Source organism: Vipera berus (genome assembly GCF_964194415.1).
Source record: "Vipera berus genome assembly, chromosome: 1".
Classification (NCBI taxonomy): domain Eukaryota; kingdom Metazoa; phylum Chordata; class Lepidosauria; order Squamata; family Viperidae; genus Vipera; species Vipera berus.
In genome coordinates this window covers 5,575,648-5,597,235 of record NC_138202.1, presented here as the reverse complement: position 1 = coordinate 5,597,235, position 21,588 = coordinate 5,575,648, and the positions used below count along the sequence as shown (strand labels likewise).

The window sequence follows — 21,588 nt, the reverse complement described above, 5'->3', positions numbered from 1 at the left end:
TTTCCTTCCATTCCTTTCCTTTCCTTTCCTTGCTTTCCTTTCCTTTCCTTTTCTTTCCTTTCCTTTTCCATTCCTCTTCCTGCCTCTTCCTCACCTTCTCCTTTCCCTACTCTGTTCTTCTCCCCTTCTCTTCCTCTTCTTCTCTCTCTTCCTTCCCTTCTTCCTCTCCTTTCCCTTCCCTTTCCTTCTCTTTTCCCTCCTCTCCTTTCCTCTTCTCCATCTTCCATCCCATCCCATCCTTCCTCCTTCCTTCCCTTCCCTTCCCTTCCCTTCCTTCCTTTCCTCTCCTCTCCTCTCCTCTCTCTCCTCTTTTCTCCTTCCTTTCCCTTCCTTTCCTTTCCTTTCCTTTTCCTTTCCTTTCCTTTCCTTTCCTTTCCTTTCCTTTCCTTTCCATTCCTTTCCTTTTCCTTTCCTTTTTTCCTTTCTTTCCTTTCCTTTCCTTCCTTTCCTTTCCTTTCCTTTCCTTTCCTTCTTTCTTCCCTCCTCTGTTATTCTCCCCTTCTCTTCCTCCTCTTCTATCCTTCCCTTCCTTCTCCCTTTCCCTCCCCTCCCCCCTCTTTCTGTGTGCATCTTTTTGCACAGATGGAAGCTGATGCTTGACCTAGAATGTCACACTCTGCAAGCGAGATCACAGCTCGATTGTATTCACACTGCTTCCCTTGCAATTCTCTGCTTCCTGTGGGTTGTTTTTTTTTTGGGGGGGGGGGGTTGGGGAAGCTAACTCTGAAGCAACCCCCACTAGGGACCCTTGTAAGATGAGGAGCTACCTACACCCTCTCCCCAAAAACAGAATAATTATTTTTTTTAAAAAAAAAAAAAAGCTGATACACGTCAGCCAGTGAGCTTAACAGTTCCATGCACAGATTTTTTACTTTAAGACAGATCTCCTGGCGCACTTAAAAAAAAGGGGGGATTTATTCAAAGAGGCCAGTCCACATGAAAGGCAAACCGGAGCATTGTTCCTTTTCAGATAGGTTTTCCTTTGATCCAGGCGTGCAAAGGGTCTCCTGCGCATGTCTTGTGCCAAGTCGCCAGCTGATTAAATTGCTTGGCTTTCAGATTTTCCGAATCAAGGAGAGGCGATTATTCCCTCCGCCCCAAAACCCAGTCTTCAAGCTTCTCGTTTCGTCCCACGAGCAGGGGTTGGACTAGAAGACCTCCAAGGTCCCTTTCCAAACTTATTGTTCTGTTATTTTGTGCCCTTGGGGAGCACCTAGCCTCAAGAGGTCTTGATACATGATGGGGAAGCTCCGCTTTCGTCTTAGTTCCGAACGTTTCGAAGATTTTCTCACCAATTCTCCTCCTCCCTCGCCCCGCAAATCCACATTTCGCGGCTTTTGGTTTCGTCCGACCGAGAGACGGTCCCAAGAAAAGAACGGGCTGCGTGTCTCTCGGTGTTTCTCAGCCTTGTCAACTTTAAGGTGGGTGGGCTTCTCCTTCCAGAATTCCCCAGCCAGCTACGGTCTTGCCTTTCAAAAGGAAATAAGATTCTAGTCCCTAAGGTTCCAGAGAAGGAGGAAGGTCCTTGGAGCAGCTTGTTTTTGTTTTGCCTGACTGGCTATCGTGTCGTTTTTCACACTTAACGGCCTTTGCAGCATCCCCGTGATCCACCTGATCAAAATTCGGAGGCTTGGCCACTGACTCACATTTATGACGGTCGCAGTGTCCCCTGGGGGGAGGGGGTCACGCGATCCGCTTTTGCCATCTTCTGCTAAGCAAAGTCAGCGGGGAAAGCCCGACTCACTTAACAACCGTGTGACTCACTTAACAACCGCAGCGATTCACTTTGCAACCGTGGCAAGCAAGGTGTGGCAAAAACGGGGCAAATTGCAGGTAACCTGGGTCTCACTTAGCAACCGAAAAGTTGGGCCTCGTTTCTTGTCGTAAGTGGAGGACTACATGAATTTCTCCCCCCTCCCCCAGATGGATCGCCCTTTCTTTTGGCTTGTTCAAAATGAGAATTTGAGGGTCACCCGTCGAGAAGGAGCGTGGGGCAAATTTGGGGCGTCTCTGCATGTCTGGCAATTTCTGCTTCCGTGACCCGGTTTTCAGCTGGTCGCCTTGGCGCCAGAGCAGATCTTCCATTTATTTCTCTGTGTTTGCATTTCATACTTAGCTTCCTCCATCGCCACCCCTTAAACCCCCTCCGGGCGTCCGATTTTAATTAAAATATCGACAGGGTTTACACGCCCTTCGCTCCTGACACTTAATTCACCTGCGATAATAGATCAGACCACTTAATATACAGTCTGATGAATCTATTCTCAATAATGGAGTCACAGGAAAGCCCAGGCCAGGAAAAAAAAACAGCAATTCGATGTGGGGATAGTAAAGGGCGCAGAAAGAAACCATAGGAGCGGGCAGAATTCGAACTGGGGTCCAGCCCTGGGCCTCCTGGGAGAGGGGAAGGAAGGGGGAGGTGATGTCACACCCGCTGGGACGTCAACGTGCCAAAGGTGAAGGATTAGGGTCTCTTGCCGCCGCGGCTTGGCAACCATCGGCCATGTTTGCACGATGGGCGTGACGTCATCATGGCTTTATTTTTTTGTCATCGGGGCTTGTGCCATCATTATAGCTTGTTCTGTTATTGGGACTTGTTCTGTCATTGTGGCTTGTGCTGCCATGGTGGCTTGTTCTGTCATCGTGGGTCCTGCTGTCATCGTGGCTCGTGCTCTCATCATGGCTTGTGCTGTCATGGTGGCTTGTTCTCACCCTGGCTTGTGCTGCCTTGTTTTGAAATCATTGCTTGGTCTGCCATGGTGGCTTGTTCTGTCATCATGGCTCCTGCTGTCATGGTGGCTTGTACCTTTATCGTGGCTTGTGCTGTCACGGTGGCTTGTTCTATCATCGTGGCTTGTTCTATCATTGTGATGTTTTGACCTCATAGATTGTTCTGTCATTGAGGCTTGTTCTGTCATCATGGCTCCTGCAATCATTGTGGCTTGTACAATCATTGCAGCTTGTGCTGTCATCATGGCTTGTGCTGTCATTGTGGCTTGTTCTGTACCGGCTGCCAACCTTTCACGGCCCTTCCTCTCCTCCTGGGGAGCCCAACTCCCATTATCCTCAGCCCGCACAGAATCTGGTGCAAAATACTTATGGTTTGGGGTAGGCAACCTCGGCTCTTTTATGACTCGTGGACTTTAACTCCCAGAATTCCTGAGCCAGCACAGCTCAGCTTGGAAACCTCACCCTTTCCCCTCAGCATGGCTGGCTCAGGAATTCTGGGAGTTGAAGTCCAGCAGTCATAAAGCGGCCTAGGCCTAGACCAGGGGTAGGCAACCTTGGCTCTTTCATGACTCGTGGACTTCAACTCCCAGAATTCCTGAGCCAGCGCGGCTCAGCATGGAAACCTCTCCCTTTCCCCTCAGCATGGCTGGCTCAGGAATTCTGGGAGTTGAAGTCCACGAGTCATAAAAGAGCCGAGGTTGCCTACCCCTGGTATAGAGCAAATGTCTAAATGGGATGTATTCAATTAATTAAGACATTAATTAAATGAATAGGATTGAATTGCAATTCTGACGAAGCGCAGTTCCATCCAGCAAATCCTTGTCAAAAATCGTATTAAAGGGATCGAATTGAGGATTCATCCCTGCTACTTAGAATTTAGGTTGGAGGGCAAAAATCTGGATTTATGGAGCAGAATTCCTCAACAAGAGATACGCCCATAGTTTTCCCTTGGACTACAAAAACAGGTGTAGTACAGGTCGTTCTGGACTCATGACGGTTCGTTTAGTGACTGTTCAAAGTTACAACCTCCCTGAAAAAGTGACCTACAGTCATTTTTCACCCTTACGACTGTCGGTTAGCTGATGAACATTCGGACGCTTGGCAACTGACTCACCTTTAACAACGGTCGCAGTGTCCCGGGGTCATGCGATTTCCCCTTTGGTGACCTTCTGACAAGCAAAGTCCATGGGGAAGCCGGATTCGCTTAACAACCATGTCGCTAACTTAATAGCTGGAGCGACTCACTTAACAACCGGTGGCAAGCAAGGTGATAAAATGGGGCCAAACTCGCTCAGCAAATGTTTCACTTAGCAACAGAAATTCCAGGCTTTTTTTACTTTCTTAATTCCATGAAAACGCCTCCAGCGGACCCTCAAACCGATTAAAACTATAATGGAAAGGCACGTTGCAAGGTGTCAGGGCTCAAAAGCAATCACAACATCCCGATAAGAAATGCCAGGGTGAATTCAAATAATTAATCACATGCCGAAATTAATAAATGCAATAATGATCTCACCCAAACGGAGGCAGGGGGGCAAAGCTATAAGGATCTCTCAACATTGACATCTTGAAAAGGTATGGACTTCAACTCCCAGAATTCCCCAGCTGCCAGCCACCAACCTACCCTGCAGGACTGTTGTTCCAGGAATATAAGGGAGACGTGATAGCAGTGTTCCAGTATCTGAGGGGCTGCCACAAGGCAGAGGGGGCCAGGTTGTTCACCAGAGCAGCGGAGGGAACAATGGATCAAGGAGAGAAGCAACCTGGAATTAAGGAGAAACTTCCTAACAGTGAGGACAATCAACCTGTGGAACAGCTTGCCTCCAGTCATCGTGGACGCTCCATCCCTGGAGATTTTTAAGAAGAGACTAGACAGTCACTTGTCTGAGATGGTATAGGTTCTCCTGCTTGAGTAGGGGGCTGGACTAGAAGACCTCCAGGGTCCCTTCCAGCTCCTATTCTATTCTATTCTATTCTATTCTATTCTATTCTATTCATAATAATAATAATAATAATGATGATGATGATGATGATGATGATGTTGGAAGGGACTTTGGAGGTCATCTAGTCCAACCCCCTGCTCAGGCAGGAAACCCTATTCTATTCTATTCTATTCTATTCTATTCTATTCTATTCTATTCTATTCTATTCTATTCTATTCTATTCTATTCTATTCTATTCTATTCTATTCTATTCTAATCATGATGATGATGATGATGATGATGATGATGATGTTGGAAGGGACCTCAGAGGTCATCTAGTCCAACCCCCTGCTCAGGCAGGAAACTCCTATTCTATTCCATTCCATTCCATTCCATTCTATATATTAATTAGTACTTGAAACGGATGAAAAGCAGGCTGTTGATATAAAGTGGAAGGTAGGTAAAAGAAATCACAATTGTGGACCCTTTAGTGCTCTCTTGCTTCTTTGCTTGCAGACGTTTCATGACCCAACTAGGTAACCTCATCAGTGCCAGAAAGGAGTGGGGTTTGTGGGAAGGAGGAGGAGGAGGAGGAGGAGGAGGAGGAGGAGGACTGTGAGGTCCTTGGAGCTCACTGACCTTGCTTTTTTCCTTGCAGAAGACCTTTCATTACCAGGTAACATCATCAGTGCCAGAAGGCAGTAGGGTTGACTCTCTATTTATATACAAGTAGCTTGCTGTGTTGGTGAGAGTGTTGGTTTCTCATTGGTAGCGCCTTGATTAGGCTGTTGTTTACTCTTTGACTGAATTTTTTTTTAATCCCATTTATATCCTGCCCTTCTCCGAAAACTCAGGGCGGCTTACAATCTAAAGCACAATGTGCTTAGCAGTAGCCTTCATTCTATGTATATGCCTGCTTATTAGGGCTTTCGGGCCCCCCCCAAGCGGCATTATTACAAAGTCAGCTTAATTGCCCCCAACAATCTGGGTCCTCATTTTACCTACCTCGGAAGGATGGAAGGCTGAGTCAACCTTGAGCCTGGTGGGACGCGAACCTGCACTAATTGCAGGCAGCTGGTGTTACTTAAGGAGGCATTAGCCCACTGCTCCACCAAGGCTCTTTGAATTGAAAATGCAAGCCACTGTATATAATCAGAGAGCCAAACTTACTCCTTTCTAGCCCTGATGATGTTACCTAGTTGGGTGATGAAACGTCTGTAAGAAAACAGTTACACTCAGAGAGCACTAAAGACCCCACAGTCATCATCGTCATCCTCCTCCTCCTCCTCCTTCTCTCCCTTCTAGCACTGGTGATATTACCTAATTAGGTCATGAAACGTCTGCAAGAAAACAGTTACGCTCAGAGAGCACTAAGGACCGCACAGTCATCGTCCTCCTCCTCCTCTCCACAAACTCCACTGACTCCCTTCTAGCACTGATGACATTACCTAGTTGGGTCATGAAACGTCTGCAAGAAAACCACCAAGTTCAGAGAGCACCCAGGACCCCACAGTCATTGTCCTCCTCCTCCTCCTCCTCTTCCTCCTCCTCCTCCTCCTCCTCCTCCTCCTCCTCCTCCCTCCTCTTCCTAAACTCCACTCCTCTTTAGCACTGATAATGTTCCCTAGTTGGGTCATGAAATGTCTGCAAGCAAACAACCAAGTTCAGAGAGGTCCAAGCACCCCACAGTCATTGTTCTCCTCCTCCTCCTCCTCCTCCTCCTCCTCCTCCTCCTCCTCCTCTCCACAAACCCCACTGACTCCCTTCTAGCACTGGTGATGTTCCCTAGTTGGGTCACCAAACGCCTGCAAGAAAACCCAGCCAGCTCAGGGAGCGCCGAGGACCCCACAGCTCAGCCCCGATCTACAAATATTCTCTTCTAAATCACAACCACCACGCCAGCTTCTGGCAGGGCCAGAAATCCTCCTTTGCTGGCGGGGCACGCAACGTTTCCCCACCACCACCACCACCCCGTTTCCCTCTTCCACACCTTCACTCCAACACGGCCAGGTTGTCTACCTCGAAGAAGAAAAGAGGACGGCGGTCCCTTTTTTTTTTTTGCAGTCAAAAGAACATGGATGGGAGATCGTGGGAGATCGCAAAGGGAAGGAGGGGGGGCACTGAAGGAAGAAGGATGCTTTTTTTGGGCTGCCCCCCCCTCCCCTCCGTCCCTCGGGTGCCGTTGGGCAGCACTCAGTCGGCGCAAGCAATGAGGGGGAGAAGAGAAGATAATGGCCTGGTTGGAGAGAGAATGTATTATGCCTTGTCCTACGATGGTCTTGGGGGCTTCCTCTGGACCGTTTGAGCACATCTTATGCGCCATTGGGCAGGTGGGCGAGAGCATAGCCATTAGGCTCCGCCGAGAGAGCAAGGGGTGTGAGAAACACACACACACAGCTTCCAGAGTCATTAGGCGAAGCCGCAAGCAGTTTATTGAAAAACACGTCCTTGCCCGAAGCGCAAGTCTCTCTCTCTCTCACCCTGGCAATCCCCTTTGGCCGGGACTGCAAAGTTCACAATCTTTCCGGAAGGCCAAGTTCCCCCCCCCACCCCCATGTGAATCCCCTACCCGTGTCCTACCCGTGTTAGCGGTGTGTGCGTGCAGTTTTGCCTCGCCCACAGGTCCTGTTCTCTTGGGACCCATCTGGGTTTCTTGGAAGCCATTCTGCATAGGCATAAGCAGTTGGTTTCGTTATTAGGATAGAATAACAGAGCTGGAAAGGAACCTTGGAGGTCATCTAGTCCAACCCCCTGCTCAGGCAGGAAACCCTATACCATTTCAGTCAAATACGTTGTCCGGTCTCTTCTTCAAAATTTCCAGTGTTGGAGCATTCACCGCTTCTGGAGGCAGGTTGTTCCACTGGTTAATTGTTCTAACTGTCAGGAAGTTTCTCCTTAGTTCCAGGTTGCTTCTCTCCTCAATATGTTTCCACCTGTTGCTTCTTGTCCAGCCTTCTGATGCTATGGAATAGAATAGAATAGAATAGAATAGAATAGAATAGAATAGAATAGAATAGAATAGAATAGAATAGAATAGAATAGAATAGAATAGAATAGCAAATATGGAATAGAATAAAAATAGAATAGAATAGAATAGAATAGAATAGAATAGAATAGAATAGAATAGAATAGAATAGAATAGAATAGAATAGAATAGAATAGAATAGAATAGGGAATGGATAGGATAGGATAGGATAGGATAGGATAGGATAGGATAGGATAGGATAGGATAGGATAGGATAGGATAAGATAGGATAGGATAAATAAATAAAATAAATAATAAATAAACCTTTATTGTCAAAGTACAACATGTGTACATTGAGATTAGCTGAGCCTCCCCCCGTGCTCTCTCCCCCCAACACACAGTGACAAGAAACCCTCCATCCTACCACACCATGTGAACCAACTACACCACACACCGGCCTCCCAAGTCAATTTTGTATAAGATTATGTCCCATTTAAAAGCCTAACAGCCCACGGATAAAAGCTATTTTTCAGCCTGTTGGTAGGGCTGGCTATATTCCTATATCTCCTACTGGATGGTAGGAGAGTAAAGAGGTACCGTCCAGGGTGTGAGTCATCCCTGAGAATTTTCCTCACTCTTCCAAGGCAGCGAGCCCTGGCGAGGTCATCCAGCGGTGTCAGGGGACAGCCCACAATGTCTTGTGCTGTGCTCACCACCCTCTGTAATGCTTTCCAATCCGCAGCTGTCAGACCAGCATACCAAACCACAATACCATACGAGAGGACGCTCTCTATGGTAGACCGGTAAAAGAGGGTCATTAGCCGTTGTTCTACCCTGTTCTTCCGCAAGACCCTGAGAAAGTGAAGCCTCTGTTGGGCCTTTCTAGCCACCTGGGTTGTGTTAACTTTCCAGGTCAGATCTTCACAGAGGTAGACTCCCAGAAATTTAAAGGAGGAAACTCTCTCTACACAGTCCTCCCCGATGTAAAGTGGGGCAGGTTCCTCCTTTTTTCTCCGGAAGTCTAACACCATCTCTTTCGTCTTGCCGATGTTTAGGTGCAAGTTGTTGTTACTACACCATATGGATAGTTTTTGTACCTCCGCCCTATATGCTGTCTCATCCCCACCTGTAATAAGACCCACCACAGTTGTATCATCTGCGAACTTGATTATCGCAGTGGATGGGTCAGATGAGGTACACATGGGTACACATGCCGTTTGCAAGGAGATGTTAAAAATCCTTGTCAGGACCCCTGCTAATTGATCGGCACAATTCCTGACCAATATCCCCAGCACCCCATCTGGGCCTGCGGCTTTGCTGGGATTCACAGCCTTCAATACAGCTCTCACTTGGTGTTCACACAGGGTGAGTGGCTGAGAGTCAGAAGGCCGGCCAGCAGAGGCTACGGGGTCTGGTCTTTTAACCTCGTAGCGGGCGAAGAAGATATTCAGCTCCTCAGCTAACGAGGCATCGGTGTTTGCCATGCTCCTCGTGCTGCCCTTATAGTTGGTTAAGTGCTGCAGTCCCTGCCATACTTGCCTAGAATAGGATAGGACAGGACAGGACAGAACTGGAAGGGACCTTGGAGGTCATCAAGTCCAACCCCCTGCTCAGGGAGTAAAACCTATACCATTTCAGTCAAATACGTTGTCCGGTCTCTTCTTCAAAATTTCCAGTGTCGGAGCATTCACCGCTTCTGGAGGCAGGTTGTTCCACTGGTTAATTGTTCTAACTGTCAGGAAGTTTCTCCTTAGTTCCAGGTTGCTTCTCTCCTCAATATGTTTCCACCTGTTGCTTCTTGTCCAGCCTTCTGATGCTATGGAATAGAATAGAATAGAATAGAATAGAATAGAATAGAATAGAATAGAATAGAATAGAATAGAATAGAATAGAATAGAATAGAATAGAATAGAATAGAATAGAATAGAATGAAATGGAATAAGGAATGGAAGAATAGAATAGAATAGAATAGAATAGAATAGAATAGAATAGAATAGAATAGAATAGAATAGAATAGAATAGAATAGAATAGAATAGAATAGAATAGAATAGAATAGAATAGAATAGAATAGAATAGAATAGAATAGAATATGGAATGAATAGGATAGGATAGGATAGGATAGGATAGGATAGGATAGGATAGGATAGGATAGGATAGGACAGGACAGGACAGGACAGAACTGGAAGGGACCTTGGAGGTCATCAAGTCCAACCCCCTGCTCAGGCAGTAAACCCTACCATTTCAAACAAATGGCTGTCCGGTCTCCTCTTAAAAACTTCCAGTGTTGGAGCATTCACACCTTCTGGAGGCAGGTAGTTCCACTGGTTAATTGTTTTAGCTGTCAGTTCTAGGTTGCTTCTCTCCTTGATTAGTTTCCATTCGTTGCTTCTTGTCCTGCCTTCAGGTGCTTTGAAGAATTAGGTGCAAGCTCTTGTGGTTAAAACTCTCAGCTAGCTTGTTTTAAGACCACAGATATTGCAGTTCTTAGTACTGGTGGACCCTATGATACTTGCAAAAGCAACATTTAGCTATTATTGCTTTTCCTACAGGGGCAGTGGGAGGGGGCACCTGACAGACAGGTATGGGGCAGAAGGCACAGCAAGGCATGGCAGGGTGGTCTTCGCTCAAAGGGGACCCTTGAGGGCTGACGATGCACTCAAGGACAATTAGGGAGGATCAGAGACGATGGGGGCCCTGAAGCAGCCCCACTGGAGGGCTTTAATCAACCAACTAAGATGATCCAAGGCCTGAAGACTAAAACATACAACGAAGGGCTGCGGGACTTGGGTTTGGCTAGTCTAAAGAAAAGAAGAAATAGGGGAGACATGATAGCCGTATTCCGGTATTTGAGGGGCTGCCACAAAGATGAGGGGGTCACGTCGTTCACCAGAGCACCAGAGGGAAGGACGAGAAACAATGGTTGGAAACTGGTCAAGGAGAGAAGCAACCTGGAATTAAGGAGAAACTGCCTGAGAGTGAGGACAATTAACCAGTGGAACAGCTTGCCACCAGAAGTTATGGGTGCTCCATCACTGGAGGTTTTTAAGAAGAGGCTGTCTGAGACTGTAGAGGTTCTCCTGCTTGAGCAGGGGGCTAGACTAGAGGACCTCCAAGGTCCCTTCCGGCTCTATTCTATTCCATTTAGAGCTGGTTCATGGGTGGGCAGCCTCCCACCCCTCCCACCCCTCCTCTATATCGGCTGCTGTGTCTCCGGTTCAAAACGGTGGGGTGCCGTCCTGACCTAGCTTTTCCCACGCACGCCCGCACAATTGCACACACCCCCGGGACGGTATTGTGCAGCTGTTTTTTGTGATTTGATGCCTAAGGTGCACACATCCTGCTCGATGCACAGACACACACACACACACACACACACACCCAGGCTTTAAAGAGAAAGCCCTGGAGGACAAAAAAGCAGCATCGCAGCACTGCGATGCAGAGTTTGTGGGTTTGCTAGACGTGTTGGGATGATGCAGCAGGCGGGTGAGGAAAGGGTGACGTGGTGTGGTGATGGCGCTGCTTGGTAGGTGTGGATGTGACTTGTTCCTGGAATAAGCCCGTGACTCAAAGGGGGTTCAGCTCAGGTCAGTGACTCAGGCAAAGAAGCAACAGGCAATCCCATCTTGGAGATGCCTCCTTAAAAGTAGTCCTCAAGTTACGACGTTGCGATCTTTCTTCCTACTGCCTTCCTTCTTTCTGTTAGTTAGATGGATCTATCTGGGGGTGCTTACAACTCTGATTGGAAGTTCTGACTCTCTCTCTCTCTCTCTCTCTCTCTCTCTCTCTCTCTCTCTCTCTCTCTCTTTCTCTCTCTCTTTCTTTCTCTGTCTCTCTGTCTCTCTTTCTCTCTGACTCTCTTTCTTTCTCTCTCATTCAAAGTACAAAGTACAATCCTGTTAGTTAGATGGATCTATCTGGGCGTGCTTACAACTCTGATTGGAAGTTCTGACTCACTCTCTCTCTCTCTCTCTCTCTCTCTCTCTCTCTCTCTCTCTCTCTCTCTCTCTCTCTCTCTCTCTCTCTCTCTCTTTCTCTGTCTGTCTTTCTCTTTCTCTCTCTTTCTCTCTGTCTGTCTGTCTTTCTCTCATTCAAAGTACCTCAAAACAAGTAACATCAAAAAGATATTGAGACTTTGGAAAAAGTGCAGAGAAGAGCAACTAAGGTGATCAAAGTCCTGGAGACTAGAACATACGAAGAACGGTTGCGGGACTTGGGTTTGGCCAGTCCTGGAGAAAAGAAGGACCAGGGGTGACATGATAGCAGTGTTCCAATATCTCAGGGGCTGCCCCAAAGAAGAGGGAGTCAAGCTACTCTCCAAAGCCCCTGAAGGCAGGACAAGAAGCAATGGATGGAAACTAATCAAGGAGAAAAACAACCTGGAATTAAGGAGAAACTTCCTAACAGTGAGGACAATTAACTGGTGGAACAACCTGCCTCCAGAAGTTGTGGGTGCTCCACTGCTGCAGGCTTTTAAGAAGACATTGGACAGCCACCTCAATTCAAAAATTGTTGTTCTATGATGGATCCTTACACCCAATTGAAGCTTACAAACAATCAAACAGACATGAGAGTTTAAAGAGTATATAGCTATTACAAGTCGTCCTCGACTTACAGCCGTTCATTTAGTAGTAGTAGTAGTAGTAGCAGCAGCAGCAGCAGCAGCAGCAGTAGTAGTGGTAGTAGTAGTAGTAATAATAATATAATAATGATGATGATGATGATGTTGTTGGGGACAGAGGTCATCTAGTCCAACCTTCTCCTCAGGCAGGAAACCCTATACCGTTTAAGACAGTCTCTTCTGTCCAATCTCTTCTTAAAGACTTCCAGTGTTGGAGCACCCACAGCTTCTGGTGGCAAGTCATTCCACTGGTTAATTGTCCTCACTGTCAGGAAGTTTCTCCTTAGTTCTAGGTTGCTTCTCTCCTTGGTTAGTTTCCATCCGTTGCTTCTTGTCCTGCCTTCAGGTGCTTTGGAGAATAGCTTGACTCCCTCTTCTTTGGGGCAGCCCCTGAGATATTGGAAGACTGCTATTATGTTCTCCCTCATCCTTCTCTTCATTAAACTTCATTAAATTACTTAATTAATTAAATTGAAATGATTTGCTGAAACGAAGCCCTTCTCTTTCCCTAGGCCCCCGGAGAGAGCGAATACTCCGATCCATTCGATGCTCACCGGGAACCGAAAGGCGACGCTGAAGAGGACGCTGGTCTGGAAAACAACGGTTACATGGAGCCCTACGATGCCCAGAAGGTGGTGGCTGGTGAGTGAAGCCAAATAAGAATAGAATAGAATAGAATAGAATAGAATAGAATAGAATAGAATAGAATAGAATAGAATAGAATAGAATAGAATAGAATAGAATAGAATAGAATAGAATAGAATAGAATAGAATAGAATAGAATAGAATAGAATAGGGTTTCCTGCCTGAGCAGGGGGTTGGACTAGATGACCTACAAGGTCCCTTCCAACTTTATTATTATTATTATTAATAGAATAGAATAGAATAGAATAGAATAGAATACAAAGAATAGGAATAGAATAGAATAGAATAGAATATAATAGAATAGAATAGAATAGAATAGAATAGAATAGAATACAATAGAATAGAATAGAATAGAATAGAATAGAATAGAATAGAATAGAATAGAATAGAGCTGGAAGGGACCTTGGAGGTCTTCTAGTCCAGCCCCCTGCTCAAGCAGGACAATCTATACCGTCTCAAGACAAGTGAGTGTCCAGTCTCTTCTTGAAAATCTCCAGTGATGGAGCACCCACGATTTCTGGGGGCAAAGCTGCTTGATTGTCCTCACTGTCAGGAAAACTGACGGTGAAAAAGTACAGAAGAAGGAAAAAAAGGGAAAGAAAGAAAGAAAGAGAACGAAAGAAAGAAAGAAAGAAAGAAAGAAAGAAAGAAAGAAAGAAAGAAAGAAAGAAAGAAAGAAAGAAAAAGTTACCTTTCTCCTTTTATCCTAAAACAAGTAAAGGCAATTTTATAGGTATACCTTGACTTGAACGTAATGGGGCCTACATTTTACGGCTGGAAGTTGGGACGGTTGCCAAAAGCGGTTGGTCATCGATTTTATGACCACCTTATTTTGCGGAGTGGTGGTGGTGGTCGTTAAAAGCAAATCTCTGCAGTTGTTAAGCGAATCACATGGTCGTTAAACAAATCCGGCTTTCCCTCATTGATTTTGCTTCTCAGAAGCTGGCTGGGAAGGTTGCAAATGGCCATCACGTAATTCCCAGACACCGTAACCGTCATAAATAATACAGGCCCGGTGCCCGAATTTGGATCTGTGACCAAAACTGGAGAGGCTGCAATGGTCATAAATGCAGCAGGTGGTCCTAAGTCGCTTTTTCCCCCACTGCTGTTGTAACTTTGAACAGTCACTAAACGAATGGTCGTAAGTCGAGGACAATCTGTATGATGGGCTCCTTCGAATAGCCGCTAAATGAATAGTCGTGAGGACCCAATATGGTGGGATCCTCCAAATGGTCGCTAAATGAATGGTCATAAGTCGAGGTCCCTCTGTAGGATGGGATCCTTCGAACAGTCACTTAATGAATAGTTGTGAGGACCCAATATGATGGGATCCTCCAAATGGTCGCTAAATGAATGGTCATAAGTCGAGGTCCCTCTGTAGGATGGGATCCTTCGAACAGTCACTTAATGAATAGTTGTGAGGACTCAATATGATGGGATCCTCCAAATGGTCGCTAAATGAATGGTCATAAGTTGAGGACCCTCTGTAGGATGGTATCCTTCAAATGGTCAGTAAATAAATAGTCATAGGTTGAGGACCCTCTGTAGGATGGGATCCTTCGAACAGTCACTAACCGAACGGTCGTAAGTCGAGGATTACCCGTATGATGGGCTCCTTCGAACAGTCACTAACCAAATGGTCATAAGTCGAGGTCTCCCTGTATGATGGGATCCATCCAAGGGCCGCTAAACGGAGGGTGGTAAGTCGAGGACCCCCTTGTGTGATGGGATCCTTCGAGTGGTCGCTAAACAAACAGTCGTAAGTTGAGGACTCCCTTGTATGATGGGATCCTTCGAACAGTCACTAACCAAATGGTCGTAAGTCGAGGACCCCCTGTATGATGGGATCCTTCGAAGGGTCACTAAACGAATAGTCGTAAGTCGAGGACCCTCTGTACGATGGGATCCTTCAAATGGTCGCCACAAATGAGTGGTCGTAAGTCGAGGACCATCTGTCTGACGGGATCCTTTGAACGGTCACTCAATGAATAGTCATAAACCGAGGTCTCCCTGTGTGATGGGATCCTTCCAAGGGCCGCTAAACGGAGGGTGGCAAGGTGAAGTCCCCCTGGTGTGACGGGATCCTTTGAGCGGTTGCTAAACAAACGGTTGTAAGTCGATGCGATGAGATCCTTTCCTTTATTAAAAAAAAAGGCGGCAGTTTTAAAAGTTTTCCTCCCCGGTTTGCAGACCTCCAGCGCAAAAACGACCGGGACGAGCAGCGGGGGAAGAAATCCCGGATGGGGCTGCAGCTTTACGACACCCCCTACGAGGAGAAGGAAGCCGAGGCGGACCCCGAGGCCGGCAAAAGCGCCGAGAAGCCCCCCAAGAGCCGGCTGCCCCAGGAGGACGAGCGCCCGGCCGACGAATACGACCAGCCGTGGGAGTGGAAAAAGAACCACATTTCCCGCGCTTTTGCAGGTGAGCGGGCCACCCGGCTGGGAAAACCACAATCGTGGCGACTTCAAAGAAATGCTGAGATTTTTGGGGGGTGGGGGTGGGGGTGGGGGTGGGAGTGGGAGAGAAGCCGTGAAACTTAGCCAGGGTTTTAAAAAAAACGAGCTGGTTGGATGAAAACGATCCCCTGGGTCTTTTGCTTTGTGGACTCTGGCGGCGGCTAAGTTTCTAGTCCTCGGGAATTTTTCTTCCAGGGAAAGAAACTCTTTTGCATTTAAGTGGGCATCAGTTGTAATATGCAGTCTGTCCCCCCCCCTCCCTAAAATACCAGATGGTCTAGATTAGAACATGGTTGTCCAGGGTTGGCCACTTTAAGACTTGTGGACTTCAACTCCCAGAATTCTGGGAGTTGAAGTCCACAGGTCCTAAAGAGGCCAAGGTTGGACATCCCTACCCTTAGAACAAAAACCACCCAGAAAGGAGCTGGAGTGTAAAATCCACCTTCAAGAGGACCTCTCTTAAAAATAAACATGCAATCTTCTAGTCCTCATGCTTCATCCTTTTGAAAGTGGGCGTCCCTCCCTACCCTAATGGGCATCTTTGTAAAACAGGGGAAGAGATTAAACTGCTGCAGCAGGAAAAGTTAGCTTTGGTCTTGTGCCACCTGCAGTAAAATTAAACTAAAACACTTTTTTTTTTACAAAAACAACCCTTTTTTTAGAAAATTGCAGAGAGAGAGAGAGAGAGAGAGAGAGAGAGAGAGAGAGAGAGAGAGAGAGAGAGAGAGAGAGAGAGAGAGAGAGAATTTGCAATTAGAAATATAGAGTTCTTGGTAAAGTCTTAGACTTAGACCATCAGGAAATGCCTCCAGAAGTTGTGAATGCTCCAACACTGGAAGTTTTTAAGAAGAGATTTGTCTGAAATGGTATATAGGGTTTCCTGCCTGAGCAGGGGGTTGGACTAGATGACCTCCAAGGTCCCTTCCAACTTCTTCTTCTTCTTCTTCTTCTTCTTCTTCTTCTTCTTCTTCTTCTTCTTCTTCTTCTTCTTCTTCTTCTTCTTCTTCTTATTATTATTATTATTATTATTATTATTATTATTATTATTATTATTATTATTATTATTATTATTATTATTATTATTACCTCCAAGGCCCCTTTCAACTCTGTTATTCTATTCTATTCTATTCTATTCTATTCTATTCTATTCTATTCTATTCTATTCTATTCTATTCTATTCTATTCTATTCTATTCTATTCTTTCCGTTCTCTGCATTCTGCATTCTATTCTATTCTGTTCTGTTCTGTTCTGTTCTAATTCCATTTTTCCCCTCCTCATCATTTTAATCAAGTAAGTAGTGCTCTGGAACTATTGGCAATTGATTTACAATTAAATCAGTGCTTCTCAAGCTTTAAGACCTGCGGACGTCAGCTCCCAGAATTCCCCATGGCTGGGGAAGTGACTTATTCCCCGTGGCTAGGGAATTTGGGGAACTGAAGACCTCACAGGATGGAGCCACCCCTCACCCCCCCACACCCGACTCTAGGCTGGCGGCGATGGCGAGCAGCACGCAAAACCGGATGAACAAAGATGCGACAAGCTGCGTACCCCTCAAAAAGAGAGTCTTAAAACAGCGTCCCCCAATCTTTCGGGGCTGGCGGCCTGGTGCTCGGGGGTGGGGTAGGGATGGTTTTCCCGTGAGGGGCAGGGGCTCACGCCCCACCCGGTTGCGAATAGACCCTAGCCTAGTAGTGGGCTGAGGATGCTAAGAAATATTGCATGGCTGATTTCTGGTGCGGATGCAAAATGCGCTGAGCTGTTTTAACCAGCGTGCAATGCAGTGCGAGGGATTCTGCAGACGCAGGAGAGAACAAAAGACAGCTTTGTGGATCCGGAAGCAGCTGAAACTTTGCTGAGTGGGCATCAAGGGAAAGTGATCAGGTTTCGGTTAAGCCGTGGCGAGACAGACTTTTCCGTTAGGCAATGGATCCCGTCTCGGTTTTCAAACAGGCCGAAGTTCCCTGAAGGAGATGCCAGCAGCTCTTTTTTATCCAGCGTTGGAAGGGACCGTGGAGGTCTTCTAGTCCAACCCCCTTTGGGAGGAGAAGGGTGAGAAAGGGATGGCAAGTAACGGCTACAGGTAGTCCTCAACTTATGACTACGATGGAGCCCAACATTTCTGTTGCTAAGTGAGACATTTGTTAAGTGAATGTTGCCCCATTTTACGACCTTGCTTGCCACGGTTGTTAAGTGAATCCCTGCAGTTCTTAAGTGAGTCACACGGCCGTTAAGTGAATCCGGCTTCCCCCATTGACTTTGCTTGTCGGAAGGTCGCAAAAAGGGGAATCACGTGACCCCGGGACGCCGCGACCGTCGTAAATACGAGTCAGTTTCCAAGCATCTGAATTTCGACCACGGGGTTATGGGATGCTGCGATGGTTGTGAGGGTGAGGACCTGTCGTAAGTCACTTCTTTCGGGGTGGGGGAGGGGGAAGGGGGTGTTGTGACTTTGAGCAATTGTTCAACGAAGGGTTGTTAGGTCGAGGAATCCCTGCAGGGGGTACTTAACTAGGAGTGACAGCCACTCGTTTAGTGACGGTTCAAAATTACAACAGCGTTGAGAAAAGGGGGCTTATGACCTTTTTCTCCCCCTTCTCCCACCTTTGCCGAGCACTGGGTTCGGATTATACGGGAGGAGGAAAAGAGGAAGGAGGAGGAGGAGGAGGCAGGAGAGGAAGCAGGAGAGGAAGAAGGAGGGGAGGGGAGAATGAGAAAGAGGAGGAGGAGGAGGAGAAAGAAGGAAGGAGGAGAAAGAGGAGGAGAACAAGGAGGAGGAGAAGGAGAAACAGAAGGAGGAGGAGAAGAGAAGGAGAAGGAGAAGGAGGATAAGGAGGAGGAGGAGGAGGGGGGGAAGAGGAGGCAGGAGAGGAAGAAGGAGGGGAGGGGAGAAGAAGGGGGAGGAGGAGGAGAAAGAGAAGAAGAAGGAGAAAGAGGAAAAGAACAAAGAGAAGGAAGGAGGAGAACGAGGAGGAGGAGAAGGAGGAGGAAGGAAAGGGGGAAAGGAGAAGGAGAAAGAGGAGAAGGGAAAGAGAAAGAAGAAAGACAAAGAAGAGGAGGAGAAGGAGGAGGAGAAGGAGGAAGAGAGAAAGAGGGGAGAAGGAGAAAGGAAAAGAAGAGGAGAAGGAGGAGGAGGAGGAAGAGGAGGCGGAGGAGGGGTAAGGAGAAGAACGAGGAGGAGGAGGAGGAGGGAAAGAGGGGCAGAAGGAAAAGGAGAAAGGCGAAAAAAGAAGGGGAGGAGGAGGAGGAGGAGGAGGAGGAGGGAAAGAGGGGGAGAGGGAGAAGGAGAAAGAGAAAGGAGAGGAAGAGGGACACGGCAAACCTTCATAAGTACGAGTCAGTTGCCAAACGTCTGAACTCTGATCACCTGACCGCGGGGATGGGGCCGTGGTTGTTAAGTGTGAAAAGCCATCCCAAGTCGCTTCCTCACAGTGAGGACAATTCACCAGGGGAACAGCCTGCCACCAGAAGCTGTGAACGCTCCGTCACTGGAGATTTTTAAGAAGAGACTGGACAGCCGCTTGTCTGAGATGGTATAAGGGTCTCCTGCTTGAGCAGGGGGCTGGACTAGAAGGCCTCCGAGGTCCCTGCCAGCTCTGTTCCGACCGACTGAACTTCTGATTGAACTTTTTCCAGCGCCGTTGTAACGCTGAATGGTCACTAAATGAATTGTTGTCACTTGAGGACTATCTGTAGCTTTTTTTTAACACACACGGTTCTAGGGTTCCACTTTCTCATACGACACACTTTTGAGAGGCCTTCACGTCTTAAGAGACTTTGACTGTTGCATCCTTTACGGATTTCGAACCTCCTTTATCAGCCTGCAAGGTTTAATCCTTTCCCTTGGCCGTCATAGTCAAAAGACCCCAACAAAATCCCTTTTCTCCCTGTCTCCTTCCTTCGCTTCCAGAATTATCCCTTAAATGTTACCCCAGAATCTGAATAGAATAGAATAGAATAGAATAGAATAGAATAGAATAGAATAGAATAGAATAGAATAGAATAGAATAGAATAGAATAGAATAGAATAGAATAGAATAGAATAGAATAGAATAGAATAGAATAGAAAATGTAAAAAATATAGAATAGAATGGAATGGAATGGAATGGAATGGAATAGAATAGAATAGAATAGAATAGAATAGAATAGAATAGAATAGAATAGAATAGAATAGAATAGAATAGAATAGAAAATGTAAAAAATATAGAATAGAATGGAATGGAATGGAATGGAATGGAATAGAATAGAATAGAATAGAATAGAATAGAATAGAATAGAATAGAATAGAATAGAATAGAATAGAATAGAATAGAATAGAATAGAATAGAATAGACAGAACAGAAAATGTAAAAAATAATATAGAATAGAGTAGAGTAGAGTAGAGTAGGGTAGGGTAGGGTAGGGTAGGGTAGAGGATAGGATAGGAGAGGAGAGGAGAGGAGAGGAGAGGAGAGGAGAAGAGAAGAGAAGAGAAGAGAAGAGAAGAGAAGAGAAGAGAAGAGAAGAGAAGAGAAGAGAAGAGAAGAGAAGAGAAGAGAAGAGAAGAGAAGAGAAGAGAAGAGAAGAGAAGAGTTGGAAGGGACCTTGGAGGTCATCTAGTCCGACCCCCTGCTCAGGCAGGAAACCCTATACCATTTCATACAAATGGTTGTCTAATCTCCTCTTAAAAACTTCCACTGATGGAGCACCCACAATGTCTGGAGGCAGGTAGTTCCCCTGGTTAATTGTTCTCACTGTCAAGAAATTTCTCCTTAGTTCTAGCTTGCTTCTCCCTTTGGTTAATTTCCATCCGTTGCTTCTTGTCCCGCCTTCAGGCGCTTTGGAGAAGAGCTTGACTCCCTCTTCTTTGGGTCAGCCCCTGAGATACTGGAACACTGCTATCATGTTATCCCTGGTCCTTCTTTTCATCAGACTAGAGTCATACCCAATTCCTGCAATTGTTCTTTGTCTGTTTTAGCCTCCAGTCCCCCAATCATCTTTCTTGCTCTTCTCTGCCCTCTTTCTAGAGCCTCAACCTCTTTTTTACAACGTGGTGGCCAAAACTGGGTGCCGGATTCCAAGTGTGGCCTTTTGGGTCTGCTCTGATCTTTCTCCCCACTTTTCCCACCCTCTCCTGAAATCCCAACCCTTAATTACGGCCAGCGATGATGATCTGCGTTGCGTTTCGAGAAACACCCACGCCACTTAATGAAATAATAGCTGCGGCTGAATGTCTGGAATTGACGGGTGGCATTGGGTGGGTCTGGCAGCGCTGCTGAACATTAAGCCTGATTGGGGATTGTGTTGTGTGTCTGTCTGTGTCTGCGCCAGTGTGTGTGTGTGTGTAGCCTCTTCAGATCTCCCTCTTGTTCTCCATCACTCATCTGGAAAGCTCTTTTCCATCCAGATGATCATGGAGGCTCCCTGTGGATTTGGCACCGCAGCGAAGGAGGGGGGCCCCCGCTCCGATCAATGGAAAACCCCGCGGTTTGTTTTGAAAAGGAGCGACACCCCGACAACGCGCGAGGAAATGTCAAGAGTTCCTTGTTGTTCTTGTCTGCTCAGCAACGTTGGCAGCACAAAGATAAAATTATCTCCTGCGCTAGACAGCTTAGCCGTAATTGCGCACGCCGGGTAAATGTTAAAATCGCCTTTCCCATTTGTCCTCTGAAAAATCGCCAAGCCAAATTATTTTCTTGTTGTTGTTTTTTAAATCCTTGCAACAACCGGGGTGGGGGGAGGGAAGGCAGGGAATCCTCAAATTACGACCACAATTGAGCCCTAACGTTTCTATGGGCTAAGCGAGACATCGGTTCAGCAAATTTTGCCCTGTTTTACGACCTTGCTTTGCCTCAGCGGTTAAGTGAATCCCTGCGGTCGTTAAGAGAGGAACATGGCCGTTAAGTGAATCTGGCTTTCCCATCGACTTTGCATGTCAGAAGGTGGCACAAGGGGATCGCTTGACCCCGGGACACTGCGACCGTCATAAATCCAAGTCAGTTGCCAAGGGTTTGAATTTGGATCAGATGATCATGGGGGACACCGCATCGGTCGTAAGTGTGAACAGCGGTCGCTTTTTTTCCAGCGCCGTTGTAACTTTGAATGGTCACTCAATGAACGGCTGTAAGCTGCCGTAAAGCAGGGCACGGCCACTCTTTGAGACCCAGCCGAAATGGGGAAGCTCTAGTGCAAGGTTTTCCGTCAGTTTTGAAAATGTCAGCCTTGCCTGCTTTCTCCCTTTGGCAAATAGGTCACGTTCGAATCATCAGCCTCT

At 46.7% G+C, this 21,588-nt stretch overlaps 1 protein-coding gene across 1 annotated transcript in view; it reads left to right on the top strand.

Moving 5' to 3' along the window:
- SHD (Src homology 2 domain containing transforming protein D) overlaps positions 1-21,588 on the top strand; it is a gene marked incomplete at both ends in the record, with an annotated part of 52,476 nt that overhangs the window by 7,971 nt on the left and 22,917 nt on the right. The window contains 2 exons of the mRNA XM_081314942.1: positions 12,749-12,878; positions 15,072-15,302. Of these exons, the coding sequence (XP_081171068.1) occupies positions 12,749-12,878; positions 15,072-15,302 (361 nt within the window). The remainder of the gene's footprint in view (positions 1-12,748; positions 12,879-15,071; positions 15,303-21,588) is intronic.